At 37.7% G+C, this 18,556-nt stretch overlaps 1 protein-coding gene, 1 non-coding gene and 1 pseudogene across 7 annotated transcripts in view; 1 reads left to right on the top strand and 2 right to left on the bottom strand.

Annotated features, from left to right (window-relative positions):
• The window catches only part of CDC42SE2 (CDC42 small effector 2), a 116,507-nt gene that overhangs the window by 17,107 nt on the left and 80,844 nt on the right, over positions 1 to 18,556 (bottom strand). For all 6 annotated transcript variants that reach the window (XM_072840912.1, XM_072840911.1, XM_072840915.1 and 3 more), the window contains one exon: positions 17,356 to 17,696. In XM_072840912.1, coding sequence (XP_072697013.1) covers positions 17,356 to 17,409 — 54 coding nt within the window. In that variant the 5' untranslated portion in view covers positions 17,410 to 17,696. The remainder of the gene's footprint in view (positions 1 to 17,355; positions 17,697 to 18,556) is intronic.
• On the bottom strand, positions 468 to 572 carry LOC140642092 (U6 spliceosomal RNA). The gene has a single exon (XR_012038659.1). It is a non-coding gene; the product is annotated as a U6 spliceosomal RNA (small nuclear RNA).
• Positions 18,008 to 18,556, top strand: part of LOC140642023 (plakophilin-4 pseudogene) — a 36,096-nt pseudogene continuing 35,547 nt past the window's right edge.

The following is an 18,556-nucleotide window of genomic DNA, read 5'->3' as shown; positions in this document are numbered from 1 at the left end:
AGCTCAGTTTTCTAAAATCTACTGGTCTTATCTAATATCCAGACCTAGTATTTCTCAAGGACCTATTTTATACTGAAGATGTTTTAAAAAGGTGTGTGGGGGGGTATCCCTGGGTGGCTCAGCGGTTTAGCGCCTGCCTTTGGCCCAGGGCGCCATCCTGGAGTCCCGGGATCGAGTCTCCCATCGGGCTCGGCATGGAGCCTGCTTCTCCTTCCTCCTGTGTCTCTGCCTCTCTCTCTCTCTCTCTCTCTCTCATAGATAGATAGATAGATAGATAGATAGATAGATAGATAGATAGATCTTAAAAAAAAAAAAGGTGTGTGTGTGGGGGAGGGAATACCAATTCTAGTGGGGTTTAATTCCTCAACAAAAAAATCACTTATCTGATGGCTGTTTCCCCCCTCTGCTTCATAGTGATGCTATGTCCTGTAGAGCTCAACTAGCGCCAGTATTTTGTTTTTATTCTTTTAAATATGGAATGCTTCACAAATTTTCATGACATTCTTGTGCAGGGGCCATGCTAATCCTCTGTATCGTTCCAATTTTAGAATATGTGCTGCCAAAGTGAGTACCACTATTTTGGTTTTATGTTGGGTAGAATCTCAAAAATAGCAGTTCTCAAACTTTTGTGTACATCTGAATTCCTGGAGAGTTTGTTAAAACAGGCTGCAGAGCTCTACTTGCAGAACTTCAAAGGGCCAGGAATTTCCACGTCTAACAATAGTTGAAGTGATGCTGATGGCTCAATGGTTTAGAAATACTTGCTCTAAAGACTTACAGCTCAGGGCAGCCCGGGTGGCTCAGCGGTCTAGCTCCGCCTTCACCCCAGGGTCTGATCCTGGAGACCCAGGATCGAGTTCCACATCGTCGGGCTCCCTGCATGGAGCCTGCTTCTTCCTCTACCTGTGTCTGTGCCTCTCTCTCTCTCTCTGTCTCTCATGAATAAATAAAATAAATTTTAAAATAAAAAAATAAAGACAGCTCAATATTTTAAAATAAATAATGGAGAATATTTAAGACTCTTACAACATGCCACGCACATTTCTAAGCACTATAAACATAAGAACTTAATTGCTAATACCTTGAATAGCAGTATGTGACGTTTGAATTTTGCCTTCAAATCTGTCTCTGGCAAACTCTCACTTAGTATCTTGACCTTTGCTCAAGTCCATGCATTATACTCCCATTTGTTGACCTGCTATATTCTCTGAATAAAATATTACAATTTTTTAAATTACTTAGCCATTAGGTTGAATGGTTTTTCTCATTAAAAATAAACTTTACAACAACCAAGCCACCACCAAACAATGTTTTTTAATCAGTAATTTTTATCAAACAGAGGAGCTGAGCGGTGACTGGCGGGCTCAGGCAGTAGAGTATGCTATGCGCTCTTGATCTCAGGGTCCTGAGGTTCAGTCCTATGTTGGGTGTAGTGATGAGTAAAACAATAAGTGCATGAATAAAAAAAGAGAAGAGCCTAATCACTGTAGCAACACTGAAACACTTCTTACCCAGCTATACCCCAGGGCTCAGCACAGAGGCAGCAGACACCAACTCCCATCTCCAGGTCTCTCCCTGGAAGAGGCCTATTTGCATATTTTAAAAGCTAATGTCTAAGTATCTGGCTTCTAAATGAGGCTGTGCATTTATGTACTAAGATCCTCCCTTTTAGGACACTGACAGGTCTTGGCACATCCTCAAGGACTGGGAACTACCAATAAAGAGGTTACATAATCACAAGGTTTGAGAGAAAACCAAGAACTTGGGCCAGGCTGAAATGCTAGACTTCAATTCCTATACAAGCCAATCCATCAGGACTGGGAGAGGTGGACAGAAATCAATACCAAGTCAAGGAAAATGAGAAAATAGAAGAATATGTCCCAACATAAGAACATGATACCACTCCAAAAACATACCTTAATGAAACTGAGCTCAGTGATTTCTCTGAAATCATTAAAGATTTCAAAATAATGGTGGTAAAGATGCTTGTGATCCTTGGTAGTAAGGTCAGGAGGGCAATACATAAAAAGAGAAACAATTTCAACAAAAAGAAAATATAAGAGCATACCAAAGAGAAATCACAAAGCTAAAGAATAAAATAACTAAACTGAAAAATCCAGAGTTCAACAGAAGACTAGCTCAAGTGGAAGAGAGGACCAGTGAACTCACAAGATATTGCGTGTTTATAGATCAGAATATTGTTAAGTCCTTATTATTCAAAGCAATCTACAGATTCAACACATTCCCCCATAATTCCAGTAGCATTTTTCTCATAAATAGAACAAACCATCTAAAGTTTATATGGAACCCAAAAAAAGAACCCTGAGCAGCCAAAGCAATCATAAAAAAGAACAAAGTTGGAGGCATCACACTTGCTGATTTTGCAATACATAACAAAGCTATTGTAATTAAAACAGCATGGCAGTACTGGCATAAAAACAGATACACAAATCAATGGAACACAAAAGAGAGCCCCCAAATAAACCCATTCCCATATGTAGTCAATTCATTTACATCAAAGGAGCCAAGAATACAGAAGAGGGAAAGAACATGGTCTTCAATAAACAGTGCTGGGAAAACTGGACAGCTATATGCTAAAGAATAAAATTGGATCCCTATCTTATACCCAAAATTTAACTCAAAATGAACTGAAGACTTTTATATTTTTTAAGATTTTATTTATTTATTCATCAGAGACACACAGAGGGAGGCAGAGACATAGACGGAGAAGCAGGCTCCCTGCAGGAGCCTGATGTGGAGCTCAATCCCAGGACCCCAGGATCATGACCTGAGCCAAAGGCAGATGCTCAACCACTGAGCCACCCAGGTGCCCCTGAATGAAGACTTGAACATAAAGTGTGAAGCCATAAAACTCCTAGAGAAAAACATAGGAGATAAGCTCTTGGAAATTGGTCCTGGCAGTAAGGTTTGCAGTTGACACCGAAAGCAAAAAAAAAATAAAAACAAACAGTTTGGGGACTGTATGAAACCAAAAAACTTTTGTACAGCAAAGGAAAATATCAACAAAATGAAATGACAATGGGATAAATTATTTGCAAATCACTTATGTAAGAAGCCCATAATCAAAATACATAAAGAACTCATACAACTCAACAGCAAATAAACCAACCACCTGATTAAAAATTGTGTGGAGGATCTGAACACTTTTCCAAACGAGACATACAGATAACCAATGGATACATGGGAAGGTATTCAACATCAGTAATTATCAGGAAAATACAATTCAAACCGCTTCATGCCTGTCAGAATGCCTATCATTAAGAAGACAAGAAATAGCAAATGTTTGCAGGAATGGAGAGAAAAGAAAACCCTTGCACACTACTGGCAGAAATGTAAACTGGTGTAGCTGCTATGGAAAACAGTATAGAGGTTCCTAAAATAAATAAATAAATAAAACTACCAAGTGATCCAGCAGTTCTATTTCTGGGTATATATCCGCAGGAACAATATCACTATATCACCAAGATATGTGCCCTCGTGTTCACTGCAGCACACTGATTAATAGCCAAGAGGCAGGGAAACAACCTAAGCATCCACTAATGGGACTGATGGACAACCTAAGCATCCACTGATGGGACTGATGGACAATACAAAAATGTATTACATGCTCTAACTACATTTGTAGTTAATGTGAGGTGATGGATATTAGCTGGACATATTATGGTAATCATTTTGCAATACAGCTGACCCTTGATTAACAAGTTTGAACTGTACAGGCCACTTATGTGGGATATTGTCCAATAGATACAGTATGGTACTATCAACATATTTTCTCTTCCTAAAGATTTTAATAATACTTTCTTTTCTCTTACTTTATTGTAAGGATATAGTACATAACACATACAACATACACAGTATGTACTAACCGTTTATGTTATCAGTAAGGCTTCCAGTCAACAGTAGACTATTTGCAGTTAAACTTTAGGGAATCGAAAGTTACACGTGGATTTTCTATTGTGTGTGAGGATCAGCCTCTACCTCTATAATGTCAACTGTAGGGTCAACAGTAAATGGGTACTCAAATCCACTACATTGTATCCTTAAACAAATATAATGTTATATGTCAATTATACCTCAAAACTGCAGGGGAAGAGAAGAGCTTATTCCTACCTCATAGACTAGAAATAGCTCCACTGTTCTCTCATAAGATTTACCTCCAAATTTTCATTCCTTATCTCTGGACCCTAACCAAGTTTTCACTTGGAGTGTGTCATGGTTTTATTTGAATAATGATCTGATAAATCATAAGCATAACAGAATGATTATACAGAGGTCACGTATACCTACTTAAGGTATCACCAATGATCTGACCTACCCAATCTACTATCTACCATCTGTGCCCATGAGACCTTTTACTGATGAGTCAGACCAACTTTGAAGGTGGTCTGTAAATAACAATACGCTATGCTCTACTAACAGGAAAACATTAAAACAGAGCAAGGAAAGGTTCTGCAAAAATCATTAAAGATAAAAAAGCAAACTTGGAGAAAAAAGGCATTGTTCTCATGACATATAAAAATAAATGATTCATCACAAGATTTTATTACCTATTAATCAACAGTTACCTAATGAGTTTCAGTACACTGCTCAAAATGACACATCACAAATTTAAGAGGAAACGGGTGAAAACCTTATAAATTGTGTAATACAGGAAGCCTCTATCTTTTACTCATTATCTTTCATACCAAATTTATTAAATATGGAACAAAAGTCAAAAGGGCCTACAGACCCTACATTTGCCAAAACCCGGCCAAAGGTATATAAGTAGCATTAGGTTTTCAGCCTTCTTTTACTTTTTCACTATAGTTATTCTGCTAATGTGAAATAGCCTCCAAGTTCACTTCGGTACTTGGTAAAGAGATAGAAGCTTCTGACAGGAAAGCTATCATTTACCAAAAGATAAAGATTTGTTTTTACAATTCCATATCCTTAGCTTCTTCTATTTTACTGATTTGGGTTACTTTTTTTTTATGGTAGCTTAGACCTACAACAATAAATTTTTTATTTTTCTTAATGGACTTGAGGCAGCTTTTTAACATGTTTACCAGAATGAGTAACAGATTTCCAAACTGACCAAGTGAGATTTATCCTTATGCATAAATAGACATAAATCTTTATAGTGGACACATGCCATTTCTTTCTGCATATCTTTTGTTCTGGAAACACCAGTCTCCTTCCTTTCCTTTTAGGAAATCACCTCTTCCCAAACCCCACCATATGATTTTGAGAAGCCGCCAACCACAACAGTCTACAACCCTGATTCCAAAGGTGTGCATATGACACCAACTGTGCCAGAATCCCTGGCTGGGAAGGACTAAAGCAGGAGAAGCTCTTTCTTCCTTGTGGTTGTTAAACTGAGATGATGAACATGAAGCTGAGAGAAACCATGTTTCCTATGAAGAAAAAACACCCACCTCCAGTCAGAAACTAAGAAACCAATGTGCCAAGAATCAAGAAAGTGGCAGAGAGGAGTCTTGACAGTGCCCCCGGCCCTGGAGACATAAGTTTAAGAAGCCAGATCCAGCTTCCCATGACTGGTAATATAACCTGAAAAAACCACCTTGTTGAAGTCTGGTTTCTAAGATCAAACCCAAAAACCCAATAAACAGATTAAGGAACAAATGAAGAGAAACCAGGGGTGAGATACTGCAAAGACTGAAGAAAAAAAAAAAATTAGCTCTTCAGTAACTAAGTAGCCTACTTTAAATTCCACATTCTCATATTTAGGTCAAAACCTCCAAAAACAAGACTTTTCAGTATCCCAACTTACACTGTATCTTCTACGGCGGGGACGAAAAATGGTAATTCTGTTCCTCTGGCTTCTAGATGTTGGTGTGCTCACTGTAATGCCAGCAGGGGCTGTCAGGTCAAGGGGCTTATTGTAAGGAACCATTTCAATAAAAGAGGAGAGCCACACCATGTATCACCCAACTAGAGTTACAAGTAAGGGATTCTCACAAAATACAGAAAGGCAGGATATTTCATGCTGGAAATATTTACAAATGGTGGGTTGCTAAAAATCCAATCCTAAGTAGAGATGTCTTTATTTTGCCCTTTACAGTTTAGTAGATACTAACCTTTCCTCACATATAAATTTTGCATTTGAGAAGTTTGCAAGGAGGCCTCAAAATTTGTTTTTAAAAAGAAGCTCTAAGCAAGTTTACAGTAACCTTCCAAGGGCAAAATTGCTAAAAGCAAAACTGAAAGAACTAGCTGTTCTCATCTCTCAATGAGAAACCTGAAGCCAACAGGGGGAGTTCTTTTTCTTCTTCTATTTAATGTTAGTATCTGTATTAAGTGACACACTGCAATTTGCAGCATGAAAAACTGAAGCACAAAATGGATTAAAAAAAAATCTGAAACCAGTTTTTTAAGTTCCAGTGACAGATTTTTCAGTACTTTTGAATATAAAAGCCCTGACAACATTAGGGATTTCTTCCACCACAGATCTGAGATTGTTTCTGTACACCGTATATGCAAGCATGTGCGTGGGCATGCATAACATAGCTAACTTTAGAATGGCAAAACACCTTGTATCTCGTACAAAGAAAATGTGATGTAATATGATGGCTTACAGTGATTTTAGTGAGACCTGTACTGGACTTCCGACCTCTAAGTGTACATAATAAATCTGTGTTGCTTTCATCTACTAAATTTGTGATAGACAATCTGCTACTGCAGCAAGAAAAAACTCATGTGCCTAAGGAGATCATATTACTCCCTAAGGTTCCACAGCTGCTACTAAAGCACATCTGGGAATCTTCTTGTCCACTATTCTTTTCTTTCTACTGTACTGACACCACTGTACTGACAGTTCCTCTAAAATAAACATTGTGGTTTCAAAGTCTGGAATTTCTCCCACACACTATGTGAAATAAAGATCAAATGTTTATATTAACTTTTTGTAAATACTGTTCACAAGTGAGCCAAGCAGTGTTCTATAATTTCTGTTCTTGTACTATGTTGAATTGCTTTTTTTTGCTTCACCTTCTGTGTAACTATCATTAATTGTTCCAACACCGTCCATAAATATCTTGCAGTACAACTGGTTACAGAGCTAAATGGCTAACCCAAATAATCTGAAATTTCACGAAATGGTATAGATTTTTTTTTATTCAACTGACCTTCAACTAAAAAATTTCTTGTTGATGTTGTCTCAGTTCATGAAGTTTTCCTGTATTGTTACTTTGGCAATTTATTCTTGAGGGAATTCTAAAGAGCAAGGCAGATAAAGAATGCCAGGCTCCTTCTTATCAGTAGCCCCCTCCTTAGGTAATTAGATTGGCTGCCATTCAGCCAATTCCTACTTGATCATCCACTTTTTATTACCTCTCATCCATGATTATTCTCTTTCTCTTTGTGAGTTGTATCTTTTCATACATTTTTGTTTTTAAACTTCTTTAATGTCATGTAAAGTGGATTTCAGGAGAACAGAGATGGGGAAAGTATGTATGGGGAAGTCCAACATTCTCTCTTATGTTAGACAACTGGATCTCTCTTCCTGGTAACTGCAAACCAAACCAAAATACTTGTGGTGAGAGACTATTAAAACCTGGAAGAGGGATGCCTGGTTGGCTCAGTGGTTGAGCCTCTGCCTTTGGCTCAGGGTATGATCCTGGAGTCCCAGGATTGAGTCCCATGTCAGGCTCCCTGCATGGAGCCTGCTTCTCCCTCTGCCTGTGTGTCTGCCTCTCTCTCTGTCTCTCATGAATAAATAAATAAAATCTTAAAAAAAAAAAATTTGGAAGATCCTGTTCATTTCAAATACAATGTACTTAGAAATAATGAGTGGAGATAAAAACAAAGAAAAAGCAGAAAAAAAATTTTTTAAATGAGAGGAAATCACAATTTATCAACTCAACATTCGTAAGAGCACTCTGTAAGCCAGGCACTATACAAAGCACTTCATGTTTAATTATCTTATTTAATATACTTAACTTACTATCTAATACATCCAATCCTAGGAGATGGGATCACTATTCTTATTTTTTCCTATTACTCCTATTTGTAAATGTTTAATTAATCTGGCTCAAGGTCAAAGACTAAGTAAGTATTGGCACTGGAATTCAAACCCTTTTTTGAACAACTAAACCCCACATAAAACCAGATATTACCTGAAGAAGAGGAGGGGAAAGGAATTTGGTTGTTTATAACTACCATTAATGTTGGGGTTCCTAAAAATGAGATTTCCCAAAGCTAAATACTACTAAAAGCACATATCTCTTCTATTCCTTACTAAGTTTATCTGTTCTTAGAGTAGGCAAGAAAATGGTATCTAGCTTTTCTGTGTTTAATGGAGAAAAGGTTCTGTTTACTTTATATATAGAACTCACTCAGCTAATACTTTTTCCAGTATTTTAATGCCTTTTGAATATATGTGTATATGCATACATGCAGAAGTATTTGTGTACGTTAAGATCCTAGTGAGGAAATTAGCCAAGTAGACACTAAAATAACAAATAAAATAAGATCAAAATCAAAACCACACAAAGAGGGACAGAAGGAATGAAAATGACAGGCACGTATATCATTAAGTTAATATAGATGGAAGTATTCGAAATAAGGAGGTCTAAAAATGGTAGATAATAATTAACATTTGGTAGTAAGAAGAGCCTTTTAAAATGTTGAAACTGCTACTTTCACCGTAACTATTATTTTTTTAAATTTATTTATTCATGAGAGACACAGAGAGGCAGAGACATAGGCAGAAGGAGAAGCAGGATCCCTACAGGGAGCCTGATGTGGAACTCATCCTGGGACTGCGGGATCACGCCCTGAGCCAAAGGCAGATGCTCAACCGCTGAGCCACCCAGGTGTCCCTCACCTTAACTTATTATTAAAATACTGATGTATATTTGCATAGTTTCATAATTCAATTTCATACCCAATGTAAGTATTCATTTCCATTTAGGTATAAGCTATCAAAACAGAAACAAGGAAACCAATCTTAAAACGCAAAGGCTTTACCATTAACTCATTAGTCTCAATAACTTTACTAGTTAACAGAGTTTCCAAATCTACAAGTTAGCACACACAAGCATCAGACTAGATGTCTGCATGAAAATTATTTTCAGTTCACAAATGTTTTACCTTCTAAAGCAGAGGAATTTAAGTGTAAGGAAATAGCTTTCCAAAAAACTAAAAGTAAGTTCAATCTACAAAGGCAAATGGAACATAAGCACCAGAAATGTCTTATCTAAAAAATCAGAAGAATTTGTACTATGTACAAAGGTGGTAAGAGACCAAACCAACCTTTAGTGTACTCAGTACTTAAAGGAGATACAGCTGAGACCTTAGAATGTGTCTGGGATATGGGAGCTGCTAATAAAACTCATCTGTAAGTCCTACCCATTACAAGTAAGTTTTAGAAGATTTTTATTTATTTACTTGAGAGAAAGCGAAGGGGAGGGGTTGACTGTGCACAGAGGGAGAAGAAGAAGGAGACTCCTACTGAGCACAGAGCCCGATTTGGGGCTCAATTCCCAGATTATGATGTGAGCTGAAGGCAACACTTAACCGACGGAGCCACTCAGGTGCCCTACAGACAAGTTTACAGTAGAGAATAATACAAAATAGAATGGTTTTTCTCAGTGTATTTACATCAGTGATGAACATATTCTTAAGAAGCGCTTCTAACACCACTCTATCATTAGGTTCCAGGAATTACTGAAATTATAGCTTCTCCTTAGTCATAGATTACAAAAAATTTGCAAAAATACTTCATTTTCCACAATAATGAACAGTTTGGTGTGTTTTTTTTTTTTTGAATACTTTGTTACCTACCTGGTATACTCATTTTATTTTTATTTTTTTTAAAGATTTTATTTTATTTATTCATGACAGACACAAAGAGAGAGAGAGAGAGAGAGAGAGAGGCAGAGACATAGGCAGAAGGAGAAGCAGGCTCCATGCAGGGAGCCCGATGCGAGACTCAATCCCAGGTCTCCAGGATCATACCCCGGGCCGAAGGCGATGCCAAACCGCTGGGCCATCAGGGCTGCCCTGGTATACTCATTTTTAAAAAATTTTTAAAATAGAATTTGTGTTCCTTAACAGTATTACTTTCTTTCCTGTTTGTACATAATACCAAGGCAATATGAGAATCAGAACCCAATCCACACTAACTCTAGACATATAAAGGCTTAATCGTCTTCATCCTTGCTGTTTCTAGGTTTATAACACCTATGAGTCAGGAAAACAAAACTTGCTGATATTTTAGAAGGGCCTTTATTTTAGCCATTATAAGAAATCACCGTGGGGCACCTGGGTGGCTCAGTTGGTTTTGGTTAAGCATCTCCCTTTGGCTCAAGTCATGACCTTGGGGTCCTAGGATAGAGCCCTGAGTCAGGCTCCCTCCTCAGCAGGGAGTGTCTGCTTCTCCTTCTCCCTCCGCTCTTTATCCCCACTTACGCTCTCTCAAATAAATCTTAAAAAAAAAAAAAAAAAAAAGAATTCACCATTTATAAAACGATGCATATTTTCACACTATTTATACAAATGACACAATTTATAATTGGAAATTGTTTTCTCTAAATAAACCTAACATATCCCAGATATGTTCAGATACCTTACAAACAATAGATCTTTTAAGAAATGTTTCAGTATTCATATAAGCAGCCAGTTAATTCAAGCTTGCACTACTTAACATGACCTACAAGAGGGAGACTTTATGAACATAAGGATATGTATTTTCTAACAAGCATAGAGAAAAAAAATTAAGTTGGGGCTTATTTGTCATATGCATACATACTTTTTAATTATTTGACCACAATGGGTTTTCCCCTCCTAACTCATCCAAAAAAATTCTTCTCAAATTTCCTTTCTTTTCCTTTTTAGCAGTATTTTTAATCATAAAGAAGATAATACAATCCTGTTTTTCAACTCCAAAGCTCCATGCTCTGACTTGTCTTCAACAGTCTATACCATGGGATATGCTGAGAGGTACTTAAAATGATCTCCTGGAATGTAAGAGGAAAATAATAGAACTTTGATTTTCATTTATCTTTTTTTTAAATTAAATTCTACTGGGGTGCCTGGCTGGCTCAGTCGGAGGAGCAGATGAGACTCTTCATCTCAGGGCTGTAAGTTCAAGGCCCACACTGGGTACAGAAATAACTAAAAAAAAAAATAAATTAAAAAAAATTAAGCTCTACTAATGTTTGATAGAGAGATTGACATGGACACTTGGTGGCTAATGACTACAGGTACTTCTATAACATTAAAAGACAAAATAGAGGGATCCCTGGGTGGCGCAGCAGTTTAGCACCTGCCTTTGGCCCAGGGCGCGATCCTGGAGACCCAGGATCGAATCCCACGTGAATTCCCACGTGAATTCCCATGTGAATCCCACGTCAGGCTCACGGTGCATGGAGCCTACTTCTCCCTCTGCCTATGTCTCTGCCTCTCTCTCTCTCTCTCTCTCTCTCTGTGTGTGACTATCATAAATAAATAAAAATTAAAAAAAAAAGACAAAATAGAAAGCACTGAATTAATGCTTAACCATACTTGAAACTAATTACAAAAACGGACACTGCTACAGTATAATGTCTTAATGTGCTGCAATTCATCTAAATGTCTTTTCTGTACTATTAAAGAAGTGATCCTATCCTAGAAAATAAATAGAACATGCTGATGAACTAAAGTTTGGAATAGCTGATTTGGGGAACTCTATTTCAAGAAATCTCTGATTTGTGTATAAATACTGAGGTTTACAAATGAAGAGCTGAAAAAAGGTTAATTTTCACTCCCTTATATTAAAATGCAAGATAACGCAAGGTTAAAACTTCAAAGAGGGACGCCTGGGTGGCTCAGCGCTTCTGCTTAGGCTGCCTTCAGCTTAGGGCATGATCCCAGGATCAAGTCCCACCCACATTGGGCTCCCTGAGAGGAGCCTGCTTCTCCCTCTGCCTGTGTCTCTGCCTCTCTCTCTCTCTCTCTCTCTCTCTGTCTCTCATGAATAAATAAATAAAATCTTTAAAAAAAAAAAACTAAATCTCAAGGCAGCAACCACCCAATTTTAAATTTATAACTTTAGCTATAATTATCAATAGCAACTAAAGCATTTATAAAATACAGTAAACTTGAAAAGTTTGGATTGCCATGGCTCAAAAAAATTGGGACTCTATTATACTCTGTACTGCACTGTGCTAAATTGAAGGAGTAGGAAGAAAAAGTATGATTCTTATGCCACTACACAGAAAAATGCATTCTGTTTTCTTCCCATATTGGGTTGTTTCTTTTTCATACGTGGAATGTGCAAGAGCAGGGGGTGGCAAAGAACAAGTGGGAGGGTTGGCATGCAGCACTTAATTTCAGTAAATACTTTAGAAAACTTTAGAGATGACCAAGCATCTTTCAAAAGAGGCACTCCTGATACTGTCTCACAGAACTGCAAGGATATGTTTTTGTAAACCGTAAACATACATAAAATTATTAGTGCATCCTTTAAATGTTTTTCTGATGCCAAAAAGCAAGCTATTCTTGTACTATAATAACCACATGGCCCTGTTAAGCTTTGTGTTATTTTTCCCAGCAAGCCAAAAAAAAAACCTGGGAAATCATATGCCCATGGAATTCTTATGGAATCTTTCACACAAATATGTATTATGAAACAATAACACAATACTGACATGCTATATGTATGCAAAAAACTCAGGTTGCAAATCCTTTGTGTAGTAGAAAATGTATTTCTGAAGTCTCATGTTTGTAATTCTAAGGCCTTCTGCTCCTGTTGTTTACACGCCTAACTTGTGTTTTTCTATTTTAGCTATTGGTGACTATATCTACATCACATACTAGAACAGCACTCACTGTATTATACACATTATGAATACTGGCAATGAAGAAAATCTATCTTAAAGAATATGCCAATATTGGGGTACCTAAGTGGCTTAGTCGGTTGAACATCTGACTCTTTAGTATCAGCTCATGTCATCATCTCAGTGTTGTGAGATAGAGGTCCACATTGCTTGATATTCTCTTTCCCTTTCCTTCTGCCCTTCCCCCTGCTCTCACACATGCACTTGTTTTCTCTCTCAAACAAACAGATCTTTAAAAACAAACAAAAACAAAAAACAAAAAACCCCAACGACTTTTGGTTTCCAGTGTGGCACATTAAGAGCCTGGAAAGCTTCACTCCCATCCACACACAAAAGAAAAGTTGAACAAACTGAAAACCAGCAACTCTTCTTAGATCCATAAGAGAACCAAGTTCATAGTGAGAATCACTGCCCCCAAAACTGGATACACAGATATGGAAAATCTCAACTTATCAGAGCAGAAACCCATGACGAGAAACTTCCAGGTATCCAGGACTAGTGTAGGAAAACCTAAAGTGTTATCTGATGAATTACAAGATGAATGTATAGGAGTTTGAGAGTTAAAAACTTCAGGGCTGCCCCGTCTTAGTTTTACCTCCAGAACTCCACCATATCCTCTAAGTGAAGATCAGAGAAACATCGCCTTGTGCTTCACTAAAGAGAAAGGAAGAATAGACATTTTTCGGCAAGGTAGGGTATTCTGTTCATCTTAACAAAGCCAACCCTCAAGATTTACTCTTTCACAGAGCTAATGGACTGGGGTTTTACTATAAACTAACCAACTCCAGGGAAGGGAAACAGCCAATCCCCAGACACCCTAGCCTTCTACATAGAGTAAGAGAAATACCCAATTCCAGTCCCTTCTAAGGTTTTTGCTTAAACCAGGGAGTTCAAAACAAAACTAAGAAGCACTTCCGTGAGTAACAGATCAGGGGCACAGACTCACTAAGAAACTGAAACCTAACCACAGCAGCCCATAATGTTTCCCCTCCCCCGACACCGTACCAATAAGGCTTCCAAATAAGAGAATATAACTGAAATAAGGAGACATCTCAGATCTTATTTAGCAAGTCTCCAAGTAAACCCAAACCAAGTAAACCCAAAGAAAATAAGGCACAAAAACAAGGACATCAGAGGTAATTTTATCCTCTGACACCTACAGCTACAGTAAACATGGCCCACCATGCAGACATATAAACATAAAATCTCATGCTAGAGGCCTGTTCCTTTACTTGCTGTTATTCTATATCTGACTTTCAGCAAAATATTACAAGGCAACTAAAACATAATGGCAACAGAATTTAAAAATTCCCTAATTTAAAAAAAAAAAAAAAAATTCCCTAATTTAAAAACTGTTGAAAATTTAATCCTTGGTAGTATCACTGATAACAAATTACACACAATAACTCAAAAGTACAGGTAAACACACACTCACTAAAATATATACTCATAATATACTTTAATTAGAACCTTTCCCATTTCCTTTCTCCCTTTCCCACACACCACTGGCACTATTCAACATCATGCTGGAGATCTTAGTCAATGCAATAAGGTATCAACAGGAGGGTGCCTGGGTGGCTCAGTGGGTTAAGCGTCTGCCTTCAGCTCAAGTCTGATCCCAAGATCCTGTGATCAAGCCCCACATCGGGGCTCCCTAAGCGGGGAGTCTGCTTCTCCTTCTCCCTCCCCCTGCCTGTACGCTTACATGCACTTGCTCTCTCTCAAATGAATAATATCTTAAAAAAAAAAGATACCAACTGGATAAAACATTTACTTATTAGAAAGAGACTTAAAAAGCCTATCACCATACAAAGTTATTTTAAAAATAAGTGTTCAATAAGATGTCTGGCTAAAAGACTGGTGGATAAATATTCATTATTAATTTCCTATACACTATTATAATTCTATTAGGAAATGTGATAGAAAAACAGATTTTGATTTACAACAGTAAGAAAAAAACCCTACCATATTTAGAACAAATCTAGTTAAAAAAATGTGTAAAATTTTGATGAAATTTTTAAGCTTTATTAAAAGAATATGAAAATGACTATATAAATGAAAATATATGCCATGTTTCTTAAAGGGACTGGCTCAGAATTTTGAAGACATCAATTCTCACTCAATTACATCCTATATACAATGCAATCCTAAAGTAAACACCTATAGGATTAAATATATGCATTATGAAATACTTCATATAAAGAAAAAAGAGAAAAACCTAATAACCACTGAACAACAATCCAGCTCACAAAACAAGACATTATCAATATAGTTGAAAAAGATCTACGAAATAGATTTCCTCTATGATACAGCAACTGGGTGGCTCAGTGGTGGAGTGTCTGCCTTTGGCTCAGATCATGATCCTGGGATCTTGCGATAGAGTCCCGCATCAGGCTCCCCGCAGGGAGCCTGCTTCTCCCATGCCTATGTCTCTGCCTCTCTCTCTCATGAATAAACAAAATCTTTAAAAATAGTAAAAATAAAACAGTATGGTAGTGGTACAGGTGTAAACTTATGTACCAAAAGAATAAAGCAGACTTCAAGAAAGGTCTGTTAAGTATGTGAAAACAGGGGCATCCCAGGTGGCTCAGCGGTTTAACGCTGCCTTCAGCCCACGGTGTGGTCCTGGAGACCTGAGATCAAGCCCACATTGGGCTCCCTGCATGGAGCCTGCTTCTCCCTCTGCCTGTGTCTCTGCCTCTCTATCATGAATAAATAATCTTAAAAAAAAAAAAAAAGTGAAAACATAGTAAAAGTGACATTCCAAATTACTAACAAAAACATTATTCAATAAAATGTATTTAGGTAGCTGATTAGCATGAAGGAATAGGCCCCTACCTCACACCACACAAAACAATCTTCCATACTTCATGGACCAAAAGAGCCAAATATAGAAAACAAAATTATAAAAGTTGTAAAAGGGGAAATGGCAGAGTAAGTAGCACAAGGATTCTGTATCTTACCACAGTAAATGCAGTAAATGCACTAGTAGAATCTATCTGATAGAACTATTTTATAACTCTGGAGTCTGTTCTTCCCCTCTAGGGGAAGACTTGGAAAATAAATTATAGTTAATTTCAGCTCTTACTACAGTAGCAGCTACCCATTCCCAACTCCTAGCTATTTCCCAGAGCAGCTTACCCACATCTTGTAGAACCAGGATGAGCAAAGAAATGGGCAGCCCCTGTACCTCCCCCTCTGGTTCAGTCACTTGTAAAGGATTAAAAACCAACATCCTTTCTCCTCTCTCCCCAACCCCCTTCACTTTTCATTTTTTTCCCCTTTTGGGAGCCAGGCATGAAAGACTAGGACGTTCAAAAAATCCTGCATGTCTGTGGAAAATGAGCAAGTGACTGCACATGCCCAGGAAAGACTCAGGAAAGATCTGAGAAGACTTCAAGATTACACCTCATTCTTCCTTTTATGTTCTTACAAATGTAAATGAAACAATATGAATTCACTTATTCAGCCAGCCAGCCAGCCGGCCAGCCAACCAACAGTCATGTAAAGCTACACTGTCCAAGGTAATAGATTTGATCCTAAAAATACTACATAAAAATGGTCAGGGCCCCAAAGAATTAAAAATGAGGAGAGACTACAGTACAATTATTTACCATACAGAAGTTCCACACTATAATAGAAAAATGAAGTAATGAGCTAGTGGGAATATGCATGAGGTAACGGCTAAGTCAAGAAAAAGCTGGTAAAGATTTTACAGAGGTGGTATTTGATCTAGGCAGCTTAAAAGATGAAAAGAAAATTAGGCTTTGTAGGGCAAGATTTGGGAAGAGGCAACAATATAAGTGCACAGGTTAGAAGGCATAAAAGTGGGGCATGCACCGAAAATTACTATCTATAGGACTTTGAGCAAAAACTAAATCTACTTCAATTGAACAATATCGGTAATGGTATCTTCCTCAGATGGTTGCTGAGAGGAAAAAGAAGTGGTAGATCAAAAAGGATGTGAGCAGAGTCTGGCTGCCACATCTTCTACCCACTGACTTTCCAAGGCTGACTCTACTGTTTTACCTCAAAAAGTTGGGTTATCAACCTCCACTATTCCTCTAGAAGCCATCTACTTGGTAGAGGAGCACAACCTGCTCAGTAACATACAATGGCCTCGCACAGCTCTTGACATATAGTATTTACTCAAAAAAAGTGTCTTCTCGGGATCCCTGGGTGGCGCAGCGGTTTGGCGCCTGCCTTTGGCCCAGGGCGCGATCCTGGAGACCCGGGATCGAATCCCACATCGGGCTCCCGGTGCATGGAGCCTGCTTCTCCCTCTGCCTGTGTCTCTGCCTCTCTCTCTCTGTGACTATCATAAATAAATAAAAATTAAAAAAAAAAAAAAGTGTTTTCTCTTTTTAAGCAGATTCAGAGTTCCATGGACTACTTTCTGACCCTCCTTAGATCTGCCCTGCAATTACTACTAGGGTCCTGACTTTCAGCTCGAGAGCCAGTGGTATGTTTAATAAGCACCTCCCCCCAATCTGTACACATATTACTTTATACTTACAGGCTGAGGCTGTTCTGCAATACAGCAGTTGAAACACAACCAGAATTCACTCATGCTTATAGTCCACAGTATAAATGAGCACCAGTAAAGTTTTCAAATCTTAGCTCAGGAAGCTTCACAAAGCACGCTCCTTGATAGGCTGAATGTTCAATGATGCCAAAAAAAAAATAATTTTATTACTTCTGTTTTTGTTCTTGGAAGTCAAGTATCTTATACAGTCAATTTAATGAAGAAGTCAAACTGTTTTCCTTTCTCTGTTTCTCGTTCTACAGAGATTCGTTTCCCAACCACCAGGAAGGTATAAAAATTGTTGTCTTGACTCAGGGCGTCTAACAGGCAGTCTAAAAAAAAAAGGGAAAAATAGAAGAAAACAAGTTACTTTACTTATCCTTAGGTGCTTTTATTTTTTTTTTTTAGATCTGTGATTAAATTAAAAATATTTCCCCAAAAAGCAAGCATTGGGGAAAAAAATCAAGATTTTAATAAATCGATATCCAACAAAATTTTCTGAACACTTTGAGCAGCAGGTATCAGGAATATAGCAGTGAAATAAGACAGAAATCCTTGACTTCGTAGTGCATCCTATTTTTTAACAATAAAACCCTAAATTATTTTAGTAAGTTAATTTTTTTAAATCACTAACTAAAACACCATGGCTGCCACACAAAAGTCTCAAATTCCAAGAAGATCATTTCATACATTTCAGATCATTTTCATACAGGTTTCTGCACTTGAACTTGTTCTCAAAGGCAATCCCGAAAGTAAATGATACAGCAATCAACCGTTCTTAGATAATTAAGCAGCTGTAATTCATTAGTAACCATAAACAAAACTAGCAACTTTTCCACTGAATTTGAAATTGAACATAAAAGATAGACAGGTTCTAATTTTGGCTTCCTTTTGTGAGTTAAGATATTAGAGTCCTGCCACCACCAGCACCAGAACTACTGTCGGTAAAAAGTTTATTTCCCACCAGTGGCCAACCAAGCTGAGACGTTCAGAATCCATGTTAGGCAATTTTCTGTGGAGCTGGACAAAGAGTGAACCTGTATTTTCTTCCTGGCTGCCAAGTTGTTGACTGTAAGAAAGGCTTTAGCCAAGTGAATTCCAAACTTCATGTAGATGATTGTTCTGAGATAATAATACTGACAAGCACAGACAAGAGAGAAGAGGAAGTCTAGAGGACATAAATCTCTGCTTC

The sequence above is a fragment of the Canis lupus genome, chromosome 10, assembly GCF_048164855.1.
Source record: "Canis lupus baileyi chromosome 10, mCanLup2.hap1, whole genome shotgun sequence".
NCBI lineage: Eukaryota > Metazoa > Chordata > Mammalia > Carnivora > Canidae > Canis > Canis lupus.
Note: the sequence above shows the minus strand (reverse complement) of the source record. Positions and strands in the feature narration are given on the sequence as shown.